Genomic DNA, 26,440 nt, shown 5'->3' with positions numbered 1-26,440 from the left:
TCAACTGATATAATTCTTATTTTATTTTAGTAGAATAATACATGCATTGACCATGCTTGCACATTTATTTTTCTACGGTGACAAGAATTTCTTATTCGGCTGGCCCGCCAGCAGCCGAGCTCTAGTTTACTCTATTTTCTAACATCAAAACACTTCCAGTTTTTTATAGTTGTGTAAGAAACAATTAAGATGCTGAGATCCCAAATGCTCACATCAAAATCACAAACGCTATAGTGCATTGGGTTCTTTTGTTAAAAATCATAACCTCGACTATTAATGCTAGAATTGTTTAATTACACTGAGAAAAGCACATCAAAGATACAGATTTTATAAGCGACGATTAATACACATTTTCAATCATGGAAAGAATATAAAAGGTGTACATTTTCTGTGTACCAAAAAAATATATATATACATAACACACACACACATCAACCTCCCATGCTATTGGATGGGCAGGAATCCTGGCTTTTAGAGTATCCTTTGGCATTGTCACAAGATGCTAGCAAATTGACCTGCAAATTTTACCTTAAAATTATAAAATCTTAAAAGGAAAAGGGAAACAGGCAACAAACTTCAAATTACAAAGAATGAAGAGCAAGGAATGATCATACCTTAACAATTTCATACTTCGAGTTTGGACGCATATGAGCTGCCAATATACTCATGTTGAAATCCTGTGTACAGGGGCGTAAAAAACACAATTGAGATTCACTTAATAATTCCACAATGCACAAGCCTCAGCTTAGTAGTTTAACAATATACCAAGTAGAAGAGTGGGGTGGAGACCAAGCAGAGAAAGTAAAAATTGGCAGCTAAAAAGGAAGTTTCAGCAACAAGTAAAATAATACTAAATAAGAAAGAACATAGATGTTTAATGAGGTAAAATTCCCACAACAATATTTTTCTTAAAATCCAAAAACTGAAAGGGCTATGGTAAAAAAAAATTCAAATCTACAATTCAATAACCAAAATCAAGATGAAAATTTGTAGCAAAAGTAAACTCACCCTAAAAGGATCACCCCTCAAAGACTGCACATACATTGAAGTCCCTGAGCCTTTCCCCTGCAATAAAACAACAAATGCTCATTTTACAAGTTCCAGGAAAATGCGACCCTCCCTAGGCATATACACTCCGATATCAATAACTCCATAGCATTTCTGTCATTATATATGCTTCCACATCCCAATCAAAAACTGTGTTTAACATTTAAGAGTTTAATATAAAGCATTAAATGAAAATATGGATGTACCTCCAAGGATATGTCTCTCAGACGCCTTCCAGTTTGAGCACAGCAAACACGGACCACATGTTCATCACAACTCCCACTTATAATATAATCCCTTCCATTCATGTAGTAGGAACGGGTGTAATTCTGGTCACTTCCTGTAGGCTTTATGTCAAAACTCAAGTGAAGCCTCCCATCAACAGCCAAAAGTTGTCGAACCTGATACATTTCTACTTGTTAATCTCAAGACTCCACTAATTTCCTTAAAAGGAGTGACCAGAATTCTATTAAATATCAGAAATAATAATAATAATAATAATAATAAAGTCAGTGCACGAGTTATAATTGAAGGAGGGGAAATGAATATTTAGCAAGTCACCAAGCCCAAATTGCAAAAGGAGCATAAATTAAGCACCAAGAAGTTAGCTGTTAGAATTGCTTGAAATAAAAGAAACATGTCCATAAGTTTGAATCCTCGATGAATCACATCTGCGCCCTAATAAATAAATTCTACTCCTCTTATATCAAACATGGTATAATAGACAAGTCATGTCATCATAGGCAGCAAGCACTAATTAGATCCCCAGGTAATTAGGGCTCAACCCAAATGTTGATCACCAAAAAACATGGGCTAGCATTACAAGAAAGAGAGGCTTTAGCAAATGGTGTTGTGGAGAAAAATTTTAATTTGTATGTACATCACTCAGTTTCATTAAGGGTAGATTCTGCACAAGGGAAAACAATTGATGGGGCCCTAGTTTAACATTCAACTTGATGGAAATGCATCGAGACCACTCAAAATGCAGTAAATTAATTCAAATAATACCTCATTATCAACAGCAGATGCAAGAAGATAGTGATCATCAGGAGAAAAGCACACCATCACATTTCCTCTAGAGCTTGAAGTAGTGTAGCAAGGTCGTATTGGTTTCAGTCTCAAGTCCCACAGTTTGACATCCTGATCAAATGAAGAAGTTGCAAAAATTGATGGGGAATGGTTTGAGAACTTGACAACATTGATATGCTCACTGTGCATATCAGTGAACACCTGTATGCACCTTCCACAGTTGATGTCATACAAAGCAACATTTTTTGAGTATCCGCTTGCAAGAAATAGTTCGTCGGTGGAGTTAATGTGAACAGATGTCAATTGGTCAAAGTCATCAAAGGTGATTGAACCAGCACCTAAATACCTGCCTGTAACTGTAGGGGGCAGGTGCTCAATGTCATACAATTTTAGCGAACCATTATCTGAACCTGCTATGAGCTGACAATTAAAGGGAGAGGAACCAAAACAGAATCAGAAGGGGGCATATGATTAGGAACTTGATAAGCACATGAGTCAAACGCTCTAACAAAAAGTTGATAGATAGAGAACATTAAATGATCATGTTGCCAAAAGTAATTTCATTATCACGGTAAACTGCTACCTCTAGGAAGCAGTTTGGTCTTGTGAAGCCGCATGCACATTGTTTTAGAATTTGATGTTCCTAAGGTTACATGCATGAGCATCATACTTTGCAAATCACCTCAAAAAACTCAACTGAATGCTCTAGAAGTACAGATCAAATTAACTTCATTTCAAAATGGATGATACTTTAAATTAACTATTAACCATTTCTGAAACCAGTTAGCCGTATACAATTACCAAACTTATTTCAAATTACAAACGATAAGCATCATGGAATGATAAGACACTGTACGTATTCACCGCACTCAATGCAGTATGACATACCTTGGATGGATACTTCTTGAGCCAGCAGAGTCCCAACACACTGTTCATGGCACCAAGTGATGGAACATACCTAACCACTTTCCCATTCTCATGGTTGACCACAACAACTTCACCATCTAGAGTTCCAAACACCATTAGACTAGAAAGAGACGGATGGTACTCAAATTGTCTGGGGCGAAAGCTCCTACTTCCATCACCCAAATCACAGCCTGATACAGAAAGTGAATGCAAGAACGGCCAGGCAGAAGATCCCACCTTGGCAGCACCAAGAGACCGGGTATAAAAGTATTGTGAGTTTCCATGAGAATAAGAAAGCTTTTGATTTTTTGACTGTCTATGAGAACGAGTTTCTTTTATTTCACGCTTATGCAAGATACTAACAACACTCTCTTTATGCTTCCGATTGTATGGTAAGTACTCAAAGTATTGTGAAAATGTAACAGCAGCCCTTTCTCTGTCAATCTTTCTGACAGGTAAGTTGTCCAAAACTTTCAAATGGGGTAATGAAGCTATCATGTACTCTCTATAATGTTTCTCAAAGCATATTGGTGAGGCATGTCGAGGGATATACTTCAAAGGAACATCTGCAATATGTCTCCCAAATGAACCAGTAAGGGACTCTTCTTTTTGATTCAATGATGCACCAGAAGAAACCTACCAAAGTAAATTTGAAATTTGATTATTGAGGATTTTAAAAAGAAGAGAGCTGGATGGACACAAGAAAATAGTATAAATTCAATCTATAGTAGACATTTAATAATCCAGCATTATAAAGGAAGGTGGGATCATGCACTACAGGAAGTCTGCACATATAAGCATAAATGACCAGACACTTTCCCCTTTAAAAAGAAAAGGACAAGAAAAACAAGATATATAATCCATGAAACCTTTACAGTCAAATGTGACCAGGAGAAATGCCAAAAATTAAAAAGAATTACAAGTGAAAAGATACAACAATCATACTTTGCTAGACTTCCTAAATAGGACTTCATTTGTAATTCAAATGACTCGTTCTGAATGCCATCAATTGAAAATGAACAAAAAGACACCACTTTCTTAGGCGATGAGATGCATCTGCCTCCTCCTGCTGAAATTACTAGAGACCAGTACATAAGGAAAGTGCACATGTGGATTACCTCATTTTGCAGATTGACCTGCCTGTTCCAACCAGAAGAAAAATTGGCCAACAAATCCGTATAACCAAATTCCCGCCAATTACTTGAAAAATCAACTTCACTGTCATCAGATGAATCCTCCATCATACTTTGAACTGGTTGATTTATAGCTATATTATTGAATGAAAACAAATTCCCAAATGCCTCGTCCGTGCCTGGGTTAAGATATGTTTCTTCCTCAATATCAGTCAACTGTTCTCCAATGTCAGTACAGCTGATTGGCAGACCAACATCAGGTTGGTCCTCCAAATTTCCACCTGAAGATGCTGACGGTGAGGCACTATCATTGCATAGCCACTTCTGAAACCGAAGTTCTACCAAACAAGAGATCTTAGAAAGTGCTGAAATAGTTGTCCATAGATTTGCAACTCTTGTCTCACACATTGAGAGGCAAATTAGATTGGGCATGCAAGTAAAACAATCCTCCAGGAAGCTTGTTAGTGAAGTACTAAAATCAAGGTTGAGAGTATGTATTTGCATGAATTTCCCTGCCATGTTCAGCTTCCGGAAATGAGAAGACCTCAAATTCAAAATTTGGCATGCCAAACCTCTCTGCGAGAGCTCCCTAGGTATGAAACTGAAGTTAGTGATAAAAAAAATAAATCGTATCTGCAAAACTATAGTGAAATTCCCAGCTCGTTTAAGAGAAAGAATTCAGGACTCAAGACAATTCTAACAAGAGAATATTTGGTTAGATTCCGAGGTGATGGTAGGGTTTAAGGAAGGATCTGTTCTTATCCAGGCCTTTCTCTCAACTTCTGGCTGCTTTAAAACCTTCAGCGGCTACAGACTTCGCATTTCTGGTATGCAGGGATTTTCTTTTTTTCTTTTTTTGGTAAATGAGGGCATTTTAGAGTTTTTTGATTCATTATATTGATGTGGCTTTCCTGATCATTTCAAACAGACGGTGTCCCCTCGGTGCGTTATCAAAGAACTAGTTTTTACTCATCAAAACCATAACACAAATAATAAAAATAAGCACAACTATATACCGCAAGAAGTCCTTTCCAAATGGTGAATCCTGAAGATCAACTGCTCGAAGCTTTTGATTGAAAGCACGCATCAAAGATAAAGCACATTCTCCATTCAAAGAGCATGATGGTCCGTTGCGTATGTCAACTGCTTCAATCTCGGAGGTTTCTATGGTTGCACATACATCAAGAAGCGGAGGAACGTCAATATCTTTAAGATGGTCCAAGATGATCTCCAAACTGCATAACTCATTGCAGGACTTTTTAACCTCAGCCTGAACAGTAAAACAATTATCAGGATCAACTTCTTGTTTCCATCAATAACTAAACTAATCCCTAACTTAACGCAGATAGCACTGTGCTAGATCAAACATGACAAATTTAACACATCAATTAATATTATTTTATTTCAGGTTTTGTTGAATACACAGGTAAGGTGCAACTCTAACCCACACTGACCTTAAAGAAACCAGATAGAATTTCCGTATTAGGTAGGATATCACGCCTCTTGCAAGAATCAATGTACCTAAAACCAGAATCAAAATATAAAAGAAATCGGTGTAAATCAAGTGCTTACATTTATAGACAATAAAAATGGCAATGACTAATTCGATAAGTCGTGACGAGTAATCATTGAAATTTGACTATGCATTCCAGCATCCTTTTCTTTTTTCAATGCAAGCAACTTTTCTCCAAATTTCCACATAACCCCACATGAAAATATTACCAAATTTCAATTCTTTCACCACCGATCCTTACGTCTCACTCTGTAACTTATAAAATACAAGGAAGAAACAAAAGGGCAAAAAAACATTTAATGGGTCGAAATTGATTTCTCAATTCAACTAAAAACAGGGTCCTCATTTATAATCTCCCTCAATTCAGTTTAAAAGAAACAAAAGGTAAAATTTCGTAGCTGAACTCTTTGTATAATCAAATTGGGTTCGAGGAATTTCCTTGTTAACATAGAATTCAATCTCTAAAGAAAAAGGCGTTCAACTTGTAGAGATGAAAAGAAAAATTAAAAAAAAAAACTTACATTTGTTCGAGGGTTGGGATATTAAAGGATTGGATATCAGTGGCCATGATTTAGATTCGGAGTCTCCGGTTATCAGCAAAGAAAAGAAATAAACGGAAAAAGAAAAGGAAAAAAGTAACTCAATGGTAGCAGAGGTGATGGTGTTTCTTTATAGCTTTACACAGTTGAGCAATTATGCATAAGCACGGAGACACGTACGTATAGGTTTTATTGAACATTTATTTTGTTCTTTATTTCGGATATGGCCTTTTGTTTTTTTTTACTGTAATTAGATTTTTATTTTTTATATCTTTTTCTCGTCAGTTTAGATGAAGTGTATCTTAGAAATGATAATAAATAATTTACATTTTTTTATTTTTTTTATTTTTTATATTCTTTTGTCGCTTTAAATCTTGCACATGTATAATATAATTTAGGTTTAGGTAATATTTGGTATTGCAATCTAATTGTATTTTTGAAAAATTTTAAAATTTTAAATTATTTTATTATTATTATTATTTTATCATTTTAATATATTATATTAAATATATATATATTATTTTTATATATTTTTAAATAAAAAAATTTTAAAAATTAATTTCTAATATATTCTCATATACGCTCTTAATTTCTACCAAACTTAGGATTCATTAGATTTTTTTTTATTTTTATAATTGTTAATTCAGATTCATGTATTAAAAAAAATATTATTTATAATTAAATATAATAATTCAATAACTTTTTTTAAAATAAAAATAGTAAAAATTGATATTTTTAAACAAATTCTTATTTCTCTCTTAATGAGTTAAATAAAAATCTATTTTTTTACTTGAACCGGGGAAAAACAATTATAAAATTTCTAGGACATATACTTATGTTGTGAATATCCTATAATATGCATAAATTATTATATTTAGAAACCATTTGGAAACGCGGTGCAAATCATGTTCTTAAAAAAATCAATTTTTTTATTTTAATTTTTGTTAAAATGTAATATAATTTGTATATTTTGGATCGTTTTAATATGTTAATATCAAAAATAATTTTTAAAAATTATAAAATTATTATTAACACATATTTCAATACAAAAAATTATTTAAAAAACACCATCGTCCTCTTAGCATGTTACCCTGCGGCAAACATCACCCATCTTATCATGCTTTGCATTCTAAATTCCCCTGTTGTAAATCAATAAATTTTCTGTTCGTATGATATGGTAGGCAAAGCAAGCATTTGTTATTGTTTGATAGTTGTTGATATATATATATATATATATATATATATATATATATATATATATATATATATATATAATTGCGATGGTAGCTTTAGGTGCATTATGCGTCGAATTAGTCAAAGTTTTGGAGGGGGTTGGTGGATCAATCAAACTCTCTGGGAGAGAAGAAAGTAGTTGGTGCGTGACCGGTAATAAATAAAGCTTGAAACGTACAATTAATGGCTTTTTTAGAATATGTTACCAAATAATGACATAGACGGTCTATCCTTTTCCTAGCGATGAGTTCCCAGAATATTCAACTAGTTTAGAAGCAAGATTTATATTTTATATAATTAATTAATATTTTTATTATAAAAATTTATTAATATTTTCTGGTCAAAATAATTAGTAGCCTATATATAATTTTTAGTATATCAAAGTGACTGAATCATGTAAGAGATGATCTCTTGGAGGTTTAGAAACTCTTAAATATTTAAATAAATATATTTTTAGAAAAAAAATGCAATCATATAATAGAAAAATATATTATAAAAATACATATACAATAAAGAATTAAAATTATAAACTTGTAACTTTATGAATTCATAAGATATTTATAGTTAATGAGCCTTGATTTTTTGTAAAGAAAAGGGGTTAAAGTGTTATTTTACTTTTTTTAATTTCTAATGAAAGATAAATATACCTTATATATGCATTAATAATGGTTAAACATGACAAGCTATTATGAGATTCTTACACTCCTAAAAGTACAGGAACAATAAAATATGAAATGCATATGCGTTTATGGAGACTGAGCTCTTTTTTTTAGCCAAATCCAAAGGAGTTGAGCTCCTTTTTTTAGTTGTTCTTAGTAGAGCCGGGCTCGTCCCTTGTCCTTGCTTAAAAGAGCGAGGCTTGTTTTTTGATTAAACTTAATTATATTAGATTTGATAACTTACTAAATTTATGTATTTTTAGATTCAATATATAAATAAATTTCAAATATATTAGATTTGATAACTTGTCATCAGACTCGAGATACTCTTAGCTTAGCAGTAACTGTACTCGGATATACTGGATTTGACAACTTTCAAACGTATATTATTTTGGGTTTAACACATGACTAAAATGCTTGCGAGGGTTTGGAATGATAGGGTGATAGACGTATAATGCTAGCGTTTGACCATATAATCAGGGAGCCAAAGAGCCACACAATCATAGAGCCATACATCCACAGTGAATCCCTAGTCCATCACTTGAATTCCCGATGTCGAAAAGATCAGCACCACAATCTATGGCCCAATACAAGTGATGTGTCATCTACAGTGTCAAATCAGGTGTCGACTATTGATTTTAATCCGGCCACCTATAGTGGTAGGAAATCATCAGAAAATTGACCCTTCTTTCTGGAAAAAAAAAACATTTTTCAAGTTTATATATATGTGTATAATAAAAACACTTAAGAAACACCTCATGAACATCAATAAACTGAAATTATATAATTTATATAATTTTTAAAATATAAAAATCAAAGTACATTTATTACAAAAACTTATAGCATGCCATTTATATTTGATGTTTTTTATTTATTTTGATATTTCTTTTTTTGATTCGATATTTTCATAATAAATAAAAATAAATTGGTATTCAATCAGGAAACACTGTATTATAAATAATTTTATATTATCCTCTATGAAGTGGTATAACTGTCAAGATATTGAACTTGAAAATATTAATAGCCTGCCAAGAAACAACAGCAGAATTCCAAGGAGATATAACAGATTAATGTTGTCTATACCCTTCTTGTTTCAAATCTTTCCCCTGGACAATTTCCAGCAATTGAAAGAAGTGAAAGTAGCATTTATCATAGAAAAGAATAACTTCAAGCCCATGAAATGCAAAAGGTTCAGAGAGCGTCTGGTAACGCGGTGTAAATCGTGTTTTTTAAAAATTTAATTTTATTTTTGTACTAAAAATTAATTTTTATGTGTTTTAAATCATTTTGATGCTCTGATCTCAAAAATAATTTTTTAAAAATAAAAAAACATCATTTTAATGCATTTCGACACGAAAAACACTTTAAAAAGCAACCTCACCCAAATAATAATCTAATGCTCTCATGTCATCTTTGTACTTTTATTTTCATGCTTAAGAGATTCAATTACTACTATTGTATAATTTAAATTCTATATATTATTTTTTATTATATCTTTCTATCATATTCAATTAGAGATGCAAGCGACGCTTACCGATTGAAACATTTATGATTATGAAATAAATGCAAAATTCAATAAACTATAAAAATAAAAATACTAAAAAATAACGAGGACCAAAGGTAAATAATTAGAAAAATTATAGCTAGACAGACAACTAATTAAAAGAATTCTTCATCTACAATTAACCCACCCACCTCCCCGATCTTTCACTGCGGCCTGTCACTTTTTTATTGGGCTTCCGTTCTCCTTCTTGTTTCGGATCCGCTTTGCCAAGAAGCTTCGAACTACAAGCCCACAAACATCAATATCAAGCTGACTACATGTGAAACACGTGCCTTAAAAGAAACAGGGCACAACCACTTCATCTCTCGTGGGCCTATCTCTTGGACCCGTTCCTATCAGTGCTCGATGGAGAGGAGCACATAAGGTAATTCGAAGCCCATTCCACAACCATCTTTCTTTTTATATTGCAGCCCAATAATGGTAATTGGGCCAGACATAGCAGGCACGGTTTCGTATCTAAACTAATAAATACCCATAAAAACTGTCTAATGGGCCATGTGCATTAAAGCATGCAGGCCCGAAAAAATACATACGGCTTCGGGTATGGGTAATCCACTTTAGAAATAAAAACTTTATACCCTATTAATCCACTTTATTTTCTTAGAAAACATTTAACATACAGGGAGTTGATTGCACAAACTTTCTAACATAGAGAGCTCACATCATAGAAATTATTTTTTTCTGACAGAAAATATTGATTAAAACAAAAAATAATAAAAATACGAATCAATCATGGACCAAGAACATTATTTAAAAATACATAAATTACAGTAGACATAAATAAATTACTTGATTCAATTTGTTGATAGACTTCATCGTCATCTATCCACCAAATATCTCTCTACTTGGGATTTGCTCTACGCACCATCCTCCTCCTTCAAGTGCTTCTTCAACTGGGAAGCTAAGACACCATGTTTCATGCTCAGGCTCATCCACAATCATCACTCCTCGAGGTGCAGTTTAAGGAGGATCATCTTCTTGAAAGAAAGCCAAGTTCCCAGGGTCATCGATCTTCTTCCACGCACCCAGTCAAATACTTTCTCGTTAAATTCAGCAGCCTCTAATATCATGTAGCTTGAGTTCCAACGCATCGTAATATCCAAGCACATCAGTTTTTTGCTTTCACTTTTCATTTTCCCTGCACACTTGTCAAATGAGTTTAGCATAGAAGGAGGAGGCCTCACATGCCCAAGTCCCAACTACTGTATTCCGAATTCTAACATTTAAATCATCCAGTTCTTTCAAACCCTGCTCACATGCGTGTATTTATTATCAAAATGTTGGTTTTCCAATCCCTATTTACTCTCTCGAAGACCTATATATATAATATCGCCATCATCAGATCTTTGCACTATCTACGATAAAAGTTAATTATAGTCTTGTTCATTTCTCAATTCAACTAGCAAGTGTCAACGTTCTCCTTTGTGATTAAGAATTTAAATTAAAGAGTTTAATATTTTTTTAAAAAAATTATAACCAACATTATCAATCCAATCACCCGTGATTAAACACATGCATGTAATTAGCATTCTGAACTGACGTTCAAGTATTGGCTATCGAGCAAATAAACTACGTTGACCCCTCGTTCGTTGCTTGCTTAAGTTTTTCCTTGTTTTTTTAAGTTTCCAATATTTTTTTTGCAATAGTAAAATTTCTAAAACCCTCAAGTCTCAACAAATCTAAAAGGCAGCTCACCGATAATTATCATCCTAGCAAGTGCCTTCCTACGTGCTTTTTAAATATATTTTTTGCATGGGAGCCTGGAAGGAAGGACGGTGATTTTAGAGTAAACCAGGAGGCAGACACCACCAGGAGAAAAAAATCGATTTTGAATAAGGGTTTTGTTGTTGTTTTTTTTTTTTTTTAATATATCATGGCTCAAGATCTTCAAAGAAGAAGAAGCAATGGAAATTTCTACACTTACATCTTGAGAGAATAGAGAACGGGGAGTTTGAGAAGGAATGAATGTTGAGAAATGTAGATTGTGAGAGATCGAGAGATGGGGGCGGCTTCTCTTAGGTCTGTTTGAAAAGCGCGAGAGTTCGGATCAGGTCAGGTAGCAAAGAAAAAAAATGGTACTTATAGCTCGGTTGTTTTACATACCAGAATATCTGTAATATTTGCAAATTTCAAATTAGACCAGGTCGGATACCATGGATGTTCCAGATAACTCGATTTTTATGCTCACCTTTAGCTTTGATTAAGATCACGAAAGACTCTTATTGAAATAACATAGCCACTTGAGAAATATCATTGAAAATAATCAAGTTATATATATCTACAAATGAGGTAATTAACCGATATTTGTAGAGAGAGAGATCTAGAGAGGGAGAGAAGAAAATTAATAGCCAGAAATTAAGCAAATTATGAAGCCATAATTAAGAAGGCATTCAGCAGGCTTGATCTAAAAGTTATGGATCATTTTAGTTGCGTAATTAACTATATATATTTGAGATGGATAGTTAGAATTAGCATTGATGAACAAGATCGTTCCAAGTATTACGACTTGAATTGAATAGACCCTATCAAGAATCCAAGAAAGTTAAATGGAGCCAAATTAAGGACCACCTTTAAAGGAGTGTAAAGTCATAATCCTGCGATGGCAATTGCTAGCTAGCTTTAAAACAGAGTACTCTAATTGCATGGCCCTCACTTTCATCCAACTAACCCTCTTCATGTTTACCTCCTCAACTCAGTCGCCATGAATAGAATCCTCTACATCGTATGCGCATACCCTCTTGAAAGAACAAGGGTTAGCTAGCCTGTTCCAAACACAGCCTCATCGGTACTTTCGTGTTTTCATGATCATAAGCATAAGTGTCTTTTTATTAATTATCATAAACCAGGTTGGATGTTAATTGATATTATTTTTTTAATGTTTTTAAAAATGTTTTTTTTTCATATTAGCTTGATATATTTAGAAGACGTAAACTTTCTTAATCACCAAATCGATCAATCCTTAAATTAATGAGCATATACTCTTCAAAAGCATCCATTTGGGATATCATTTAAATAAATTTTTGATATAGCCAGCAGTAAATAATAAGGGGTTTGTTATAAATCAAAACCTTTAAAAGCAAAAACATCATGATAATAGAAATGTACTTAAAATATTTAATTTTTATTTATCTAAATCTGATCACTTGTCAAAAAAATATTATAGAAAAAACTAAAAAACCTATTAATAATTAATGGAAAGTTATTTTTTAAAATTAAAAAAAAACTAGAAAAGTCTATTAATGAGTATTGAATAGAGAAATAAAAATAATAAAACTTCTAAACTAAAATAACAAAAATAATCAAGAAAAAATATTTATTTTCTAAAAAAACCTTAATTTCATGAAATCCTTTTATAATTGAAAAATAGCAAGATAATTTTTTAGAATTATCATGTCAAAAAAATAAAATAAAAAACACCAATTAATCTTGAAAAAAAAAACACTACAATTACCCAAGCACTTGAAAATGCATTATCAAACACAATCTGAAAATTATACATTTTCCCTATTAATTAATCGATCACCGATTTCAATTCAGGATTAATTTCCATATACCATATATATACACTTAAGTTTTAATAATATTCACACGATGATTATATCATGCGGACAGGCTTATTGCTCTTAAGTGATCTCTTGTCTGCACCTTGTGCTTCACAAGGCCTTGACTGGATAAAGATGACCGTATATATCTTCCATCTCATATCAAGTAGAAAAGACATAAAGTGGATGCGAGCTAGGCTCATTATATCAGAGATCCCGAGCAGACTTCTTTTCACGAAGGTGCATGCTCATCTCTTCTCGCATTTGGAATTTTAACTGCATCAGAGTTGCACGTGCTTCGGAGCGTAAAGAGGAAGGCTGTTGCTAGCATGTCGAGAAGATTATCATGGATTTGGGACCCATGGAAGACCATAATCTTGTTGTTCTTAGGTTTCTTCTTTTTAATTTATGGAATTTCAAGTTTACAGTACAAATTTTGATTACTCGTAAAAACAATTTTAATTGAAGGATTTACAGATTTTTTTAAATAATAAAGGCATTATCTTTATAGAAAAGATATTAAATATCTTTTAAAAAATTAAATTTCAGGAATATATATAAATATTTGTTCTTGAGTTTTATATTTGTTAATACTCTTAGATTTAAGTATTTTTATTTTAATAAATAAGAAATTATAAACTCTTTAACTAGACGGTAATTTAAGAGGTATTTATATCATCTGAATCTTATTGTTTTTCTTTAAAAAAAAAAGTAAAAAATCCAATGCTTTTAACAATATTAATAAGAAGCAATTACATCTTACATGTCATGAATGAATAAAACAATAAGTATAATAAATATCTCAAGAGACTATATACTCTTATAAATATAAAAAATCATTATCATCATCTGAATATGAATAATTATTTTAAAACATGATAATGTTTGAATTTTTTAGGTGTACCATATATATGTTTTGACTATTAATTCCAAATATTTTAGATGTAAGTATATTTATGGAACTCATTTAATTTTTTTAAAATATTTATAAAAACCTCAACAAAAAGTAAACTCATCAATTATGATGGACTCGAAACACATTACAGGGAGACATTCAAACCTTGATCTTTCTTTATCAGACCAGAAAAAAAAAAACATTGTAGCAATAAATTGGATTTCCTCTTAATAAAGCACGTGGCAATACAGAACTATTTGTGTTAGGGTGTTATAAATGCATACCAGATTTCTTGATGTTCACATTGCAAGCTGCGAGTAGGTGGTCTGTGCAAGACCACGTGTACTAAAGCATACTGGAATCTAAAATGTTGGCCTGTCTTTTTTCATAATAAACAAAGGTTGTAGAATAAACATCAACTACTAAATAATATCATGTACTGAAAAGAAAAAAAAAACATCCAGAAGGGATGCCTTTGTCTGTAAGGAACAACAATTTCGTCCACTGTTCACTGCCTTGTATAAATTGGAAATGGCCCACCAGACGGTCCAGACCAATTATTATTCAGTTAGTAAATTATAAATATAATATATACCCCACTTGATTTATATAGATTGATCAACCAGTGGTCACATCATCCTTTACTGAGGTGGGTTTTAACAACCTGGTTTAAGAAATTCTTTGCATGGATGATGGGGCACCGGCCGCGCACCTTTTCCTCGGCGGCCTGAAGCTGCCGGATTCTAAAAATATTCATTTTTGTCCTCCGTGTAGTTGGTATTTCGCATTAAATACCGGCATGTCCTGTTATAATCGAGTCAACAATACGATGTTAGATATGTATGTGCCCGGTGGATGACCCATATGGGTTGTTTTTTCTCAACAGTTCATCACCAACCAAGCCAAATGATTACAATTAAATTAGGTGTCATAGTTTTTTTTAATTATATATATATATATATATATATATATATATATATATAGAAACGTACATGAACCACAGTATAATATCTAATTAATACTTTGTTTTTTTCTTCTACAATTTTGCTAATTTAAGCATTAAACGTCCTCCAAGCTCAACAAATAGTCTCTCAACTATCATCCGATTAGATAACAATCCATTTACATATCGTCTCAGCTCGTTACCAACTCTAAGAAGATGTTAATTTTTTAAGGTTTTTATGAGGCCTATCAGTATCCAAAAATATATCGGAGAAATGAGCCACATGAGATGCCAACGCACTTGCAAAATCACAATCTCCTATCATGGAGATTTTGTGAGGTAAGATGAATCAATGTGGGTTTTGAAAATATATATCATATAAGAACAAGCCAAGTGCACAGGTCATTGCATGGTGTTTTTTTAGCTCTAACGAATAAAAGTGAATGGTGATCGCGCATTAAACCTTACTGTTTATTTATTTATTTATTTATTACACGACAAGGCCTCATTGTAACAGCAGTACTAGAAGCTGTCTCAAGAGTGTTGATTGGGAATTTTTATTTGACTATCATCGGGTCACTTGTACATAATTTGTGCCATCACTCATCACCGAGGCTAGCTTTCCCCCATTTCGCCAGTCAAATATTCCAACCTCTACCTTAAATTTTCCGCCGTATATACAAGATGCTCAAATGACAACTAATCCAGCTAATCAAAAGAACCCTGATAGTATTTTTGAGGGGCGATAATTAATTTAATTGGGCAAGTCTAAGGTTTATTTTGTAAAAATCATTCGTTCGAGTCTTACAAATCTTAGAACTACTAAAGATTTATATGTTCACTAACTTCAGAGCGCAAGAAATTAATCAAAACATACACAAGCTAACTCAAACATTCACGTTAATAAAAAATAATAAAAAAATCCTGATAGCTATTATTAATTTGTTATTCCTCCAGGGTACACCGCTCCAGATAAAATCTGGGATTGTGAAGATTGAAACGAGGGGGGGGGGATTTGAAGACTTGGAAAGGACTTTAGTCCCAAAAATTACTCATTGCCTCTGTTGAAAACAAATGAGATTCTGCTACGTATAGCTCTAAGCTAGCTATTGCTGGACCGCGCAAGTCATCAACCAAGATCCCAGCTAGTGTAAGCGCATCTCTTTGTAAAAGCATGAATTTCAATTATATAATCTGTTATCATTGTCGGCTCATACATGCATTCTTCCTTTTTCTTTGTTAGTGGACAACGCCACATATATCTTGGACAATTTTACATGAATGATTTGGAGATGTACGACGTGGCTTTAAAGTTATATATATATATATTTGATACACCTACCATCTTGTTTTTACCTGCATATGGGATTTTTATTTTTCTATCACGTTTTGCGTTGATAACTTTTTGCAACATGTACTCAATTTTTAGATTTGATTTGGATTTGATTAACCCATGTCGTGATGTGCTCAATTTTGAGTGTTTTTATGGGCTTATGGCATCACAACTATAATAATTTTTGGTATCTGTTGTTCTTGTTTTCTACATATTTTTATCTGTATTCACTTTTAATAAATGTTGTTATGCTTATGCCGGTAAAAAAAAAAAAATTCAGCCGGCTCCTATGCATGATTCTAGATATAAGCATATTTTGATGTATGGAGGCCAAGTTTGTTCATGTGTCGTCGATCCTCCAAGCCTAAGTTGGGCATCTCACAATCCGGAAGCTAGAAAAAAATTGAATCCCACATAAACAAAAGCTAATTCAGCGATATGTTACATTGAATTGTATACTTCTATATAGTTCAATCTATGTTTTTCCACTTCCATGAATGTTTTGGTGGGCACTAGAAGTGACTAGCTACTGTCACCCAATCGATCGCCGTGAGCAGCAATTGGAAGTGGAAATCACCTTTTTGAGACCTAGGTATATAGGGGTGAGTATAAAATTGCTTCACCAATTTATTTGCCTTTGCAGCATTTCATTATATTCTGCTTTTTTTTAAGTGATTTATACATTGTTTTTTTATATAAAAATAATTAAATTAATATTTTTTTAAAATATTTTTAATATACTAATATCAAAAACCAAAACCAAAATGTATTAGTATCTATTATATATGACAAATTGTAAATATTGCAGATAGTACTGTAGTGTGAGTTGGATGTAAAACAATTGAGTGTATAGATATTACGGGTCAGTTTCGGGTCAAAGTTTTCAAAAACTGAAATAACCGATCCAACCCGTATTTACATCAACGCCTCATATTTACCCGTAAACCCTACCTATAAATACCATTATTTTTACTTTGTTATCCGATCATCTAATCCAAACTCTCCCGCCACTCAAACAAACCTAAAGAAGCCGCCCCCATCTTTCAAGCTCACACAATCGCCAGATCTCACAACATTACTTCGTTCTCAACTTCTCCATCCTCTGTTCTCTCAAGATGTACGTGTACCACTTTCTCCTACTTCTTCTTTGAAGAACTTGAGTCGCGGTAAAAAAAACTACAAAACCCTAATTCAAAATCGTATTTTTTTCCCTCTGCTGCTGTCGGCCCCTCTTAGGCTCTAATCCCGAGGAAAGCTTTTGTAATTTCTCGCTTCAATATTCTGTTCAACAGATGGGTTTTTTAGTTAGTTTTGAATTTCTTCGTTAAGAAGGATGAAGGACACCTCCTCATTCACTTTAGTAATCTAAATTTGAGCCCGTTTATAATTTTTTTTTAAATTCCATTGTTGGGTCAGATAAATCTTTTTAAAACCAACCCGAGCTCACTCCTAGTCCTAAGAATGGAGTCGAATTGTTCCGAGCCGAAAAAGAGGTGGGGCTGGGGAAAGAGTAATGGGGTATTTAAGTAAAAAATTAATATCTGGATTTGACATTTACCCGTTTAAGATCATATCATTATCATACTTCGAAAGGGGGTTTCAATTATTAAAAAATATTACGTTATTCCATTGATAAACTTAAATATTGGTGGCCAACGTACCCTCAATCCTCACGAGAATGGAGTTGTACTCGAACAATAATGCAGCCGTTTAGTTTGGTTCTGAACCTCCTCTTTGTTTTTCTTTTCACATTGAAAAAACAGGCCACGCTCACAAAAGAACAGACAAGAGTAGACTCGTAATAGTAACGAGGTGGAACATGCAACTATATATATATATTGGTTTCTGCAATGGGCAATTATAGCAAAGGCCAGTATGAAAGCAAAGTATGGTCTAAGGAAACTATGAGCATGGTAGCATGGCCTCATTTGCAGGCAATTTATTGGTGTTTCGTGTAGAAATTTCTACATCACTGTTGGCAAATTAGACTGCACATGTTCCTGTTACGTAAGGTTAAGCTGAGCAAATAACTATCTTTCTAATGGGAAAGATGAGCCAAATTAATAACCTTTTGGTTTTGGTTTTGGGTTCTTGTAAATTTGGATTGTGTTAAAGAATTAATTTATTTTAAAAACTTAAACTGCTAGATAAAGTGAAAAGATATAATTTATATTATTTTTCAATATATTCTCTCGAGTGAAAATCTTTTGATTTTGAAACTTATATAAAATTATATTACCTTATACTTAATTTTTATCAAATAAATAAAAATAATAAAATTCAAACTTAAAATTACTTAGTTATTAAATTTTGATATCATATTAAAAAAAAATCAATTTAATCCCTCTTACATTCATACTGAGCATATAGTGGGAGGATTCTCTCAGCTGTAGGCAATCATAAAGAAAGAAATAAAGCTAATAAACGCGTTTCTTTGGGTCCTCTAACGCGGGAACTTTTAACATTTTCACATGGCTAATTGTCTCATTCTGTGAGTTTAGGGTTGAATTCTCTAATTTAGGACAGCGCCAGTACTGTACCCACTGTACCAATCCAATCACCTGACCTCTTTAAGGCTAAAATATTCAAGCCCAGATGAATTATCATACTGTTTATCTATACCGACAAGTCGTATATATTATACCTTTTCTCCTTCTACGTTTTAATTTTTATTTTTATTTTTATTTTTATATATCTCGTCTACATCCTTGCATCCAATAGATGATTATTGTATTTATGTGAAAATTAAATCATAAGATCTTCTTGCAGATCAGATCGACGTAGATATGCAACTTTAAACAGCATTTATAAAATTCTATTTAATAATTACGCCGATGAATGATGCAGTTATAGGATTCTTAACATGCTTGCCCTGCAGGGGCGAAGTAAGAAAAAAAATTAAAAAAATCAAATTAAAAAAATTATTTTAAAAAAATAAAATAGTAAAAAACCGGAAAAAACATTTCATTGCAGGGGCGGCCCCCTGCCCAGCCCTCTGCCTCCGCCACTGCTTGCTTGTTAAATTTAACCACGGAGCTCCAGCGTCGTCGGTGGTCACATTTAATTTATACCACACTTGGTAAGTATAACGTGTTCAAAGTAATCTGTCCTCGGTAGTACTGTACTTGGATATTCAGATAGTTTTTAAAATTGTTGCTTTTTTAATGTATTTTTTATTTTTAATCAAAACAATTCAAAATAAAAAAGAATTAAAACAAGAAAAAAAATTCAAAACAAACACACTTATGGTTAGTAAATTAATGCGTGTTTGACAGTGTAGTAGTGATTACTTTTCAAATAGCTTTTCATGCCGAAATACATGTCAATGATATTTTTTCATTTTTTTAAAATTATTTTTGACATCAGCACATCAAAATGATCCAAAAAATATAAATCGCACTCAATTTTAGCAAAAAAAATTAAAATTAAAATTTAATCAAATACAGATTCAACCACAAAACCAAACACGCTCTTAAACTGAATCGAAAAGCAACCAAAGGCTACCGTTTTGTACAATCACTCCAATCTTAATCTTATCATCTTTATGAAATATCTAGGGTAAATAAAGTATTTTTTTTTCTAGCCATTAAAGGTTATAGATGGAGGGTCAGGAGCATTTCTAATGGCAAAAATAATTTAAATGAGTCAAATTGTTGGTATGGTTTTTTAATAATGTAAATAAAACTTTCTTTATGTGTGTTATAATGGGAAAAAATATATTTCATACCCTATTTGTATTTTAATATATTTAATATTAGTTTTTTTAAAATATTGAGAAAATTTTAATTGATGAAATAATAAATTTTTAAATAATTTATTATAATGTTCTATATGTATATATATGCGCGTGCCCGCTCTCTTTTTGATAGAAAAAAAATTACTTTTCATTGGCTCTTTCATTTGAGCTGCAAATCAACACAAAAAAAAAAGGTAAAAAAGTATTATTTTTTTTATTTTTTGGATTTACTATGCCCAAAAAAAGTGCTTCTCACTCGTCAGACCACGGATTCCACTCTCATTTTTGCATATCTAAAATATTCCATTATCTGTTAATATAATGATAATTCCTTTTATTTTATTTTTCTGTTCTAGTGGTGTGTCCCGATAGGCCAAAGTTTTTGCTGATTGTTAGGTCCATGGCACAGATCAGCCCCCAGGTGCAGACTGGATGGTGGCAGCAAAGTATCCTTGGACAGAAAGTTAAGGAAATGAAAATCATCAATATTGAGATTTATAGAGATTTAACTATGAGATTTGAAAAAACCACATGGCACGAGGAATTAAGGATGTGAGAATCAAATTTAATTAAATAGTTAATCCGAAACTTACATTAATAATAACAAAAAAAACCTCCTATACATCACGATGTGATAATTAAATTTATTATGAGTTTTTTTAGTTTTAATTTAGATAGTTTGCTCCCTTTCGTGTATGGAATTAGATTTTGCCTTCGCTCAATTTTTTAAGCCTTTAGATTTAAATTTTGATTCTTCAATGGTAAATATATATACTCTCCAGATTTTCACGTTTCAGAATTAATAATTTTCAAGCTATTCTTAATGCAATCTTTTTTATTATTTAAACCTTGGATAATGATGCAAGCATTTATCAATTAAAAAAGCGAATTTAGCTTTGATATGTGATAATTGCAACGAACGACTATAATGTCTAAAAAAGAGGAAAGAACTTGCTTGACAAAGACTTCGTGATTACTCAACTTAGATGCTCTCATACTTGTTTTATTTATTTATATATCTTGGAACGTATTTATCAGGCGAAAGGAAAATTATCACGAGTGGCCCCAACGTGTCACACGTGGTAACTATCATGGATAATCACGCACAAAGCCTGGCTTAATGAACTGTCAATGAGCGTCAGATGGTCAGGTCGAGGAAGTCCGGAATTAGGTTTAAGGATTGCTTTAACAAATGGCGCACCTGGTCCATGGCCTGTCACGTGTACAGAGTGCTCCCAGAAACCAGTTCGTGCTTCAACAAATGATCTCTCTCCAATTTGGAAGCCAGGTTAAAAAGATGTTGGAAACGTATATATAAAAACGTTTCGATGATGGTGTGTGTGTGTCTAAAATAAATTATTTCTAACTAAATATATTTATATTTTTTTAATCAATGGTTAAAAAATAACTTAAATTAATCTATAAAAAGTTATACCAGACATATATAGCTGAATGACCATGCCAACCAACATTTTGCTCGTTCTCTACGAGGAGGTAAATTTGTCACTTGATCTTATTGGATTAAGAGCTTGTTTTTATTGTATTAACAATTCTTTTTAAAATATTTTTTTAACCACGGCAGCTTACACGTGTTTATGGTTAGACGTTGTTGTTTGTTATAGAAGTAAGAAAATGGGAGATTTATAAATTATTTTTCGAACAGATTATATATATATATTTTTTGATTTACGTGGGGTGTCCGGGCCAGCTTGCGCACACCACAACTATTTCCCACGGCTCACTGGATATCCTGCAAGCCCAGGAGCAGGTAAAGTACCGCAGAAATGACAAACATGCACATAAAAAATCAAACCCAAAACAGAAACAGAATAAATCACACGATTAACAATAACTCAATTTCAGATTATATATTTTTGCCAGAGAAGTTAGTGTCGTGTCTAATTGTTTCTCTCAGCACACCACGGGAAAAAAAAAATCTCGAGTGTGAATTTATCTCCCTACTCTCGCTTGTTTTCCACCACGTATCACCATGCAAGCCTTTATATTGGCTACAAATCCTACTGTAACCAGTAAATGACGGTCACACCCTCCCGTGAACACTTGGACACTGACCGAGCGAGTATATTTCTGTTACTTTAGAATATTTTACTTAGGGATTAAACCTTGTAAGATTTTTGCTGCTACACTGACGAGTTAGAACATTTACTACTTTAGTCTAGCATTCTTTAACCTAGAGTATTAGCTATAAATGCCAAGTTACTCTCAGCTGGCGTTTCAACTAGATCGTGTAATTAACTCATTCAATCGTGTAATCAATTTGCGATACTTATTGAACCGGCACTTCAAATTCCGCGCAATCAATTATTAAAAAAAAAAACAATTATTGATCGTTGAATTAATTTCTGGCCAGCGTAGATTTCCTTCAATTTTGAATTATAGACGTTTCTATTCCAAAAAAATAATAGCAATCATCAATCAATCACACTCGACCACTTGTCAATACCTCTCCTCTCTTTTTTTTCCAGTGAAAATCTATGGTTGGAATTGTGGTTTTTTTTTTTTTGCTGTTTTAAAGGAATAATTTTTTATATATTTTATTTTTTATATCCATCGTTATCAGGATTTTACTGTATTTTTATATATATAAAGAATTGTAGTAGTTTTTTTTTGCCAAGGGAGCTCAAGAGGGAATATAATAAGTTATACACACACACACACACACATTGGGTTATAATAGTTTATTGACAAGTGAAAGTGAAAGTGAAAGATACAGTAAAATAAAATTAAATGTTTTAAAAATCCCCTTACAATAACAGTGTTTTTAATCCTTGAAGGTTTTAACTTGTTGCGAATGTTGTTATACTTTGGTTTATTATTTAACACAGAGAAAGCTGTCGTTAGAATTCGGCTTGGCAGATGCAGCAAGAACTTACCAGCCCACTACTCCCAAATTTGGCCTCTACCCAGGCACCCGCCCACGCGACCCGCACTCTCTCTCTTTCTATATAGCACAACCTTTTTCACTCCCTCCCACAACACACCTCTACACTGTTACGCACACACTCTCCATTCCTCTCCGTCTATCCCCGAACTGTTTTCCCACCATTTTCTCCATTCTCTCCACCACTCGCACACCAGAAAAACATTCCTTTCACTTCTCCCATGAAAAAAACTCATCTCTCTCAACAAACTCTCCTAACTAGTCTCTAACAACACCAAAAAAAATCTCACCTCTTCTTCTTCACTACCGGTTATTCTCTATCGCCTCTTTTCTTTTCAATTTTACCCCTACAAAAAATGGAAAAAAAGCAAGGTTTTTTCTCAGCACTTAAAGAAGAATTAGTCGGAGGATTCTCCCCTTCTCGTTCTCGCTCAAACAGCCCGGCCAAAACTGCTTCATCAATGTCGGGTCTGCTCTACCGAAAAAAACACAGAAAGGACACTTCATCCTCCGCCGCACAACCAGAACCGTTGATTGGGAAATCGAGGAGCTCAAGGCCAATGGTAGGGGAAACGTTATCTCCACTAATAGAGGGCCCGGATCCCGATGGAGGGGTGGGTGAGCATAAACGGGCCGGGTCTGGGCCAGGTCTGGGTCAGTGGATGAAAGGGCAGTTATCGAGGACTCCATCTGTTACTAGTTTGGCTTATAAGAGGTCTGATCTGAGGTTATTGCTTGGTGTCATGGGTGCACCATTGGCTCCGGTGCATGTTAGCACTTTAGACCCTTTGCCTCACCTTAGCATTAAAGACACCCCTATTGTAAACTCTCTCCCTCTCCCTCTATTATTCTTTATTGTTAATAATGTAAAAAGGGTTTTTGTTGTGTGTGTGTGTGTGTGTGTGTGATTTGCAAGGTTTTTTTTTTTTGGGAGGGGGGTGGTAACCAAAATAAAGGTGGAATATTTTTTCAATTTATTAATTACGAACACTGTTTGTTTTGTGGAGAATGTTAAGTGGAAAGTACTAACTACTGAGTAGAGTTTGGATTGGACCTTGGATAAGTAAGATTATTAGTCTTGTGGGTTTCCTTTTCTTTTTGGGTTTTAATGTTTTCCTTTTAAGAATGGAGAAAGTTAGTTTTGGGGTGTTTATATCTAAACTAACGATTTTTTTTTTTGTGAACGTAATGGTTTTGTTTGGTGAGCTACTGGATACTTGAGAGTTATTGTACTGGTGAATTGCTAAATCCATGGAATCTTTTTTTTGTTGGGTTTTTTTATTTGCTTTTTTTGGGTTCATCTTTTGTTTGGTTGCTGAGAAAACAGAAGAAAAGTCAAAGAATTAAAAAGTTCATGATGTTATGTTACATGTTTTGCTGCTCACGTTATTGAAAAAATGTGATGCTGTAAGGATTTTCTTTTTTTCATTTTCCACATAAGTTAAAACTGATGCTTGCATCGTAGTGTGAAATAGGTTGTTGCTAACTGGCAGCGTTAATGTTCGTATTTTCTCCAAATTTGGACACGACTTCATTTCTCTGCTCTATAACTTGGTGGAAATCGCTCCATTTTTTTTGAAAAATTGAAAAGAGCCACTCGTGATATTTTATCTTCCATGGGATTGTATTGCTGCAGGAAACTTCCTCTGCTCAATACATATTGCAGCAGTACATGGCAGCGTCTGGTGGGCAGCAGGTGCAGACCTCGATTCGAAATGCATATGCCATGGGAAAGCTTAAGATGATAGTTTCGGAGTCTGAAACACCCACAAGGGTAGTGAAGAACCGCAATGATGCTAGAGGTGTCGAGTCAGGTGGGTTTGTGCTTTGGCAGATGAATCCTGATATGTGGTATGTTGAGCTTGCCGTTGGGGGTGATAAGGTTCGTGCTGGCAGCAATGGCAAACTTGTCTGGAGGCACACACCTTGGCTTGGTGCACATACTGCCAAAGGTCCTGTTAGACCATTGCGCAGAGCGCTCCAGGTGAAGTTTTTTATGCTACTTCTTCTTGCAAGCTGTGCTTTGGACATTTACATTTGTTCTAGTAATTGGCTCATCTGTGGACTTGTTTATGTCATTTCAGGGTCTTGATCCAAGAACCACAGCTAGTATGTTTGCAGATGCAAGGTGCATAGGAGAGAAAAACATAAATGGCGAGGATTGCTTTATACTAAAGGTATTGGCTGATCCACAGACTCTGAAAGCTCGGAGTGAAGGCCCGGGCGAGATCATAAGGCATGTTTTGTTTGGCTACTTCAGCCAAAAGACTGGACTTCTTGTTCATATGGAGGATTCACATCTGACCCGCAACCAATCCATTGGCGGTGATGCAGTTTACTGGGAAACGACAATCAATTCATTCCTTGATGATTACAGGCCAGTTGAAGGGATCATGATTGCCCACTCAGGTCGCTCTGCGGTGACCCTTTACAGGTTTGGTGAGGTGGCAATGAGCCATACCAAGACAAAGATGGAGGAAGCTTGGACTATTGAAGAGGTTGCATTCAACGTGCCTGGCCTTTCAGTCGACTGTTTTATCCCCCCAGCAGATTTAAAACCAGGGTCCTTTAGTGAAGCTTGTGAGCTACCTCATGATGAAAGGGGAAAGAGTGCAGTGGCATTAGTAGCACTTCGGGCGAAAGTTGCAGCACTAGATAAATCAGATGATAGTTGTGGAGATAACATGACATGGAAGACGGAGGTCTAATCCAGGGTAGGATTGCATCGCTACAATTGTTTATACTGGTAACTAGCTACAATTGACTAACGGGTTAGGAATTACGAAGTAGGAGTTGAAGTCATTTTTTGGACTTTGGGATCTGCCTCTGTTAATCTGTAAAATAGAGCATAATCATTCACTGTCGCAAACTGGGGCGTAGACGAATCTTTATACTCTCAATGCAGAATCCAGCGAGGGAGTTGGAGCTCGGTTTTCCAATTAGGGATAGAACAAATGGAGGTTTTAGTTTTAGTTTACCTTCCATGCCTGGAAGAAGGTTGTGAAGCTTTAAAATAGCAGAACAATAACATTCTATACTTCAACTAATTCTATCTTTGAGTGCATACAGCAGTGGCGGTGGAAAGGAAAACTGCTTCTGGCTAACATGAGTTTAACGCTTATGTCTATTTTGTTCATTTCTGTTTGTGGGCTTGTTACTCTTGGTGTGGTTGCTTAGTTCATGTCATATTGAAGGTTCTTGGTTTTGAAGGAAATGGAATTTTTTGTATCTATTGAATGCATGCAAGAGAGACGAACCAGTTCCTTTACCATTATGTTTCTGTGTTTTGCGGCACTTTTTCCAGTGCTGTTGAAAAGGATGTGAACCATGATATTTGTTGATCAACTATCGAATGCTTCATGCATATGAGTGTAGAGATCAACATCACTTCCTTCATCTCAAGTTTTTGGATCTGCACGAAATTAAACATTTCAACCTCCCATCGTTTAGAGCTTTCTATCTCATT

The 26,440-nt window shown here is 33.8% G+C and overlaps 2 protein-coding genes across 3 annotated transcripts; one reads left to right on the top strand and one right to left on the bottom strand.

The window, feature by feature from the left end:
- Positions 1–243: 243 nt before the first annotated feature.
- Positions 244–6,343, bottom strand: LOC133680466 (protein DWD HYPERSENSITIVE TO UV-B 1-like). Of its 2 annotated transcripts, XM_062103430.1 has the most exons (10): positions 6,150–6,343; positions 5,570–5,636; positions 5,132–5,385; positions 4,101–4,704; positions 2,965–3,618; positions 2,056–2,496; positions 1,254–1,448; positions 1,009–1,065; positions 615–677; positions 244–515 (listed from the first exon to the last, which is right to left on the bottom strand). In XM_062103430.1, exons 1-10 carry the CDS (start codon positions 6,194–6,196, stop codon positions 432–434), a joined length of 2,466 nt encoding a protein of 821 aa, XP_061959414.1. In that variant the 5' UTR covers positions 6,197–6,343; the 3' UTR covers positions 244–431. The 2 variants fall into 2 exon arrangements, with proteins under 2 accessions (XP_061959414.1, XP_061959415.1); XM_062103431.1 differs by lacking the exon at positions 5,570–5,636 and having other exon boundaries at positions 6,150–6,294.
- Positions 6,344–22,944: 16,601 nt separating this feature from the next.
- On the top strand, positions 22,945–26,188 carry LOC133680357 (uncharacterized). The gene is made up of 3 exons (XM_062103256.1): positions 22,945–23,795; positions 24,611–24,958; positions 25,059–26,188. The coding sequence occupies exons 1-3, from the start codon at positions 23,331–23,333 to the stop codon at positions 25,680–25,682; spliced, it is 1,437 nt and encodes a 478-aa protein (XP_061959240.1). The 5' UTR covers positions 22,945–23,330; the 3' UTR covers positions 25,683–26,188.
- The last annotated feature ends 252 nt before the right edge of the window (positions 26,189–26,440 follow it).

This window comes from Populus nigra, chromosome 19 (assembly GCF_951802175.1).
Source record: "Populus nigra chromosome 19, ddPopNigr1.1, whole genome shotgun sequence".
Taxonomy (NCBI): domain Eukaryota; kingdom Viridiplantae; phylum Streptophyta; class Magnoliopsida; order Malpighiales; family Salicaceae; genus Populus; species Populus nigra.
This window is presented reverse-complemented; position numbering and strand designations above follow the sequence as displayed.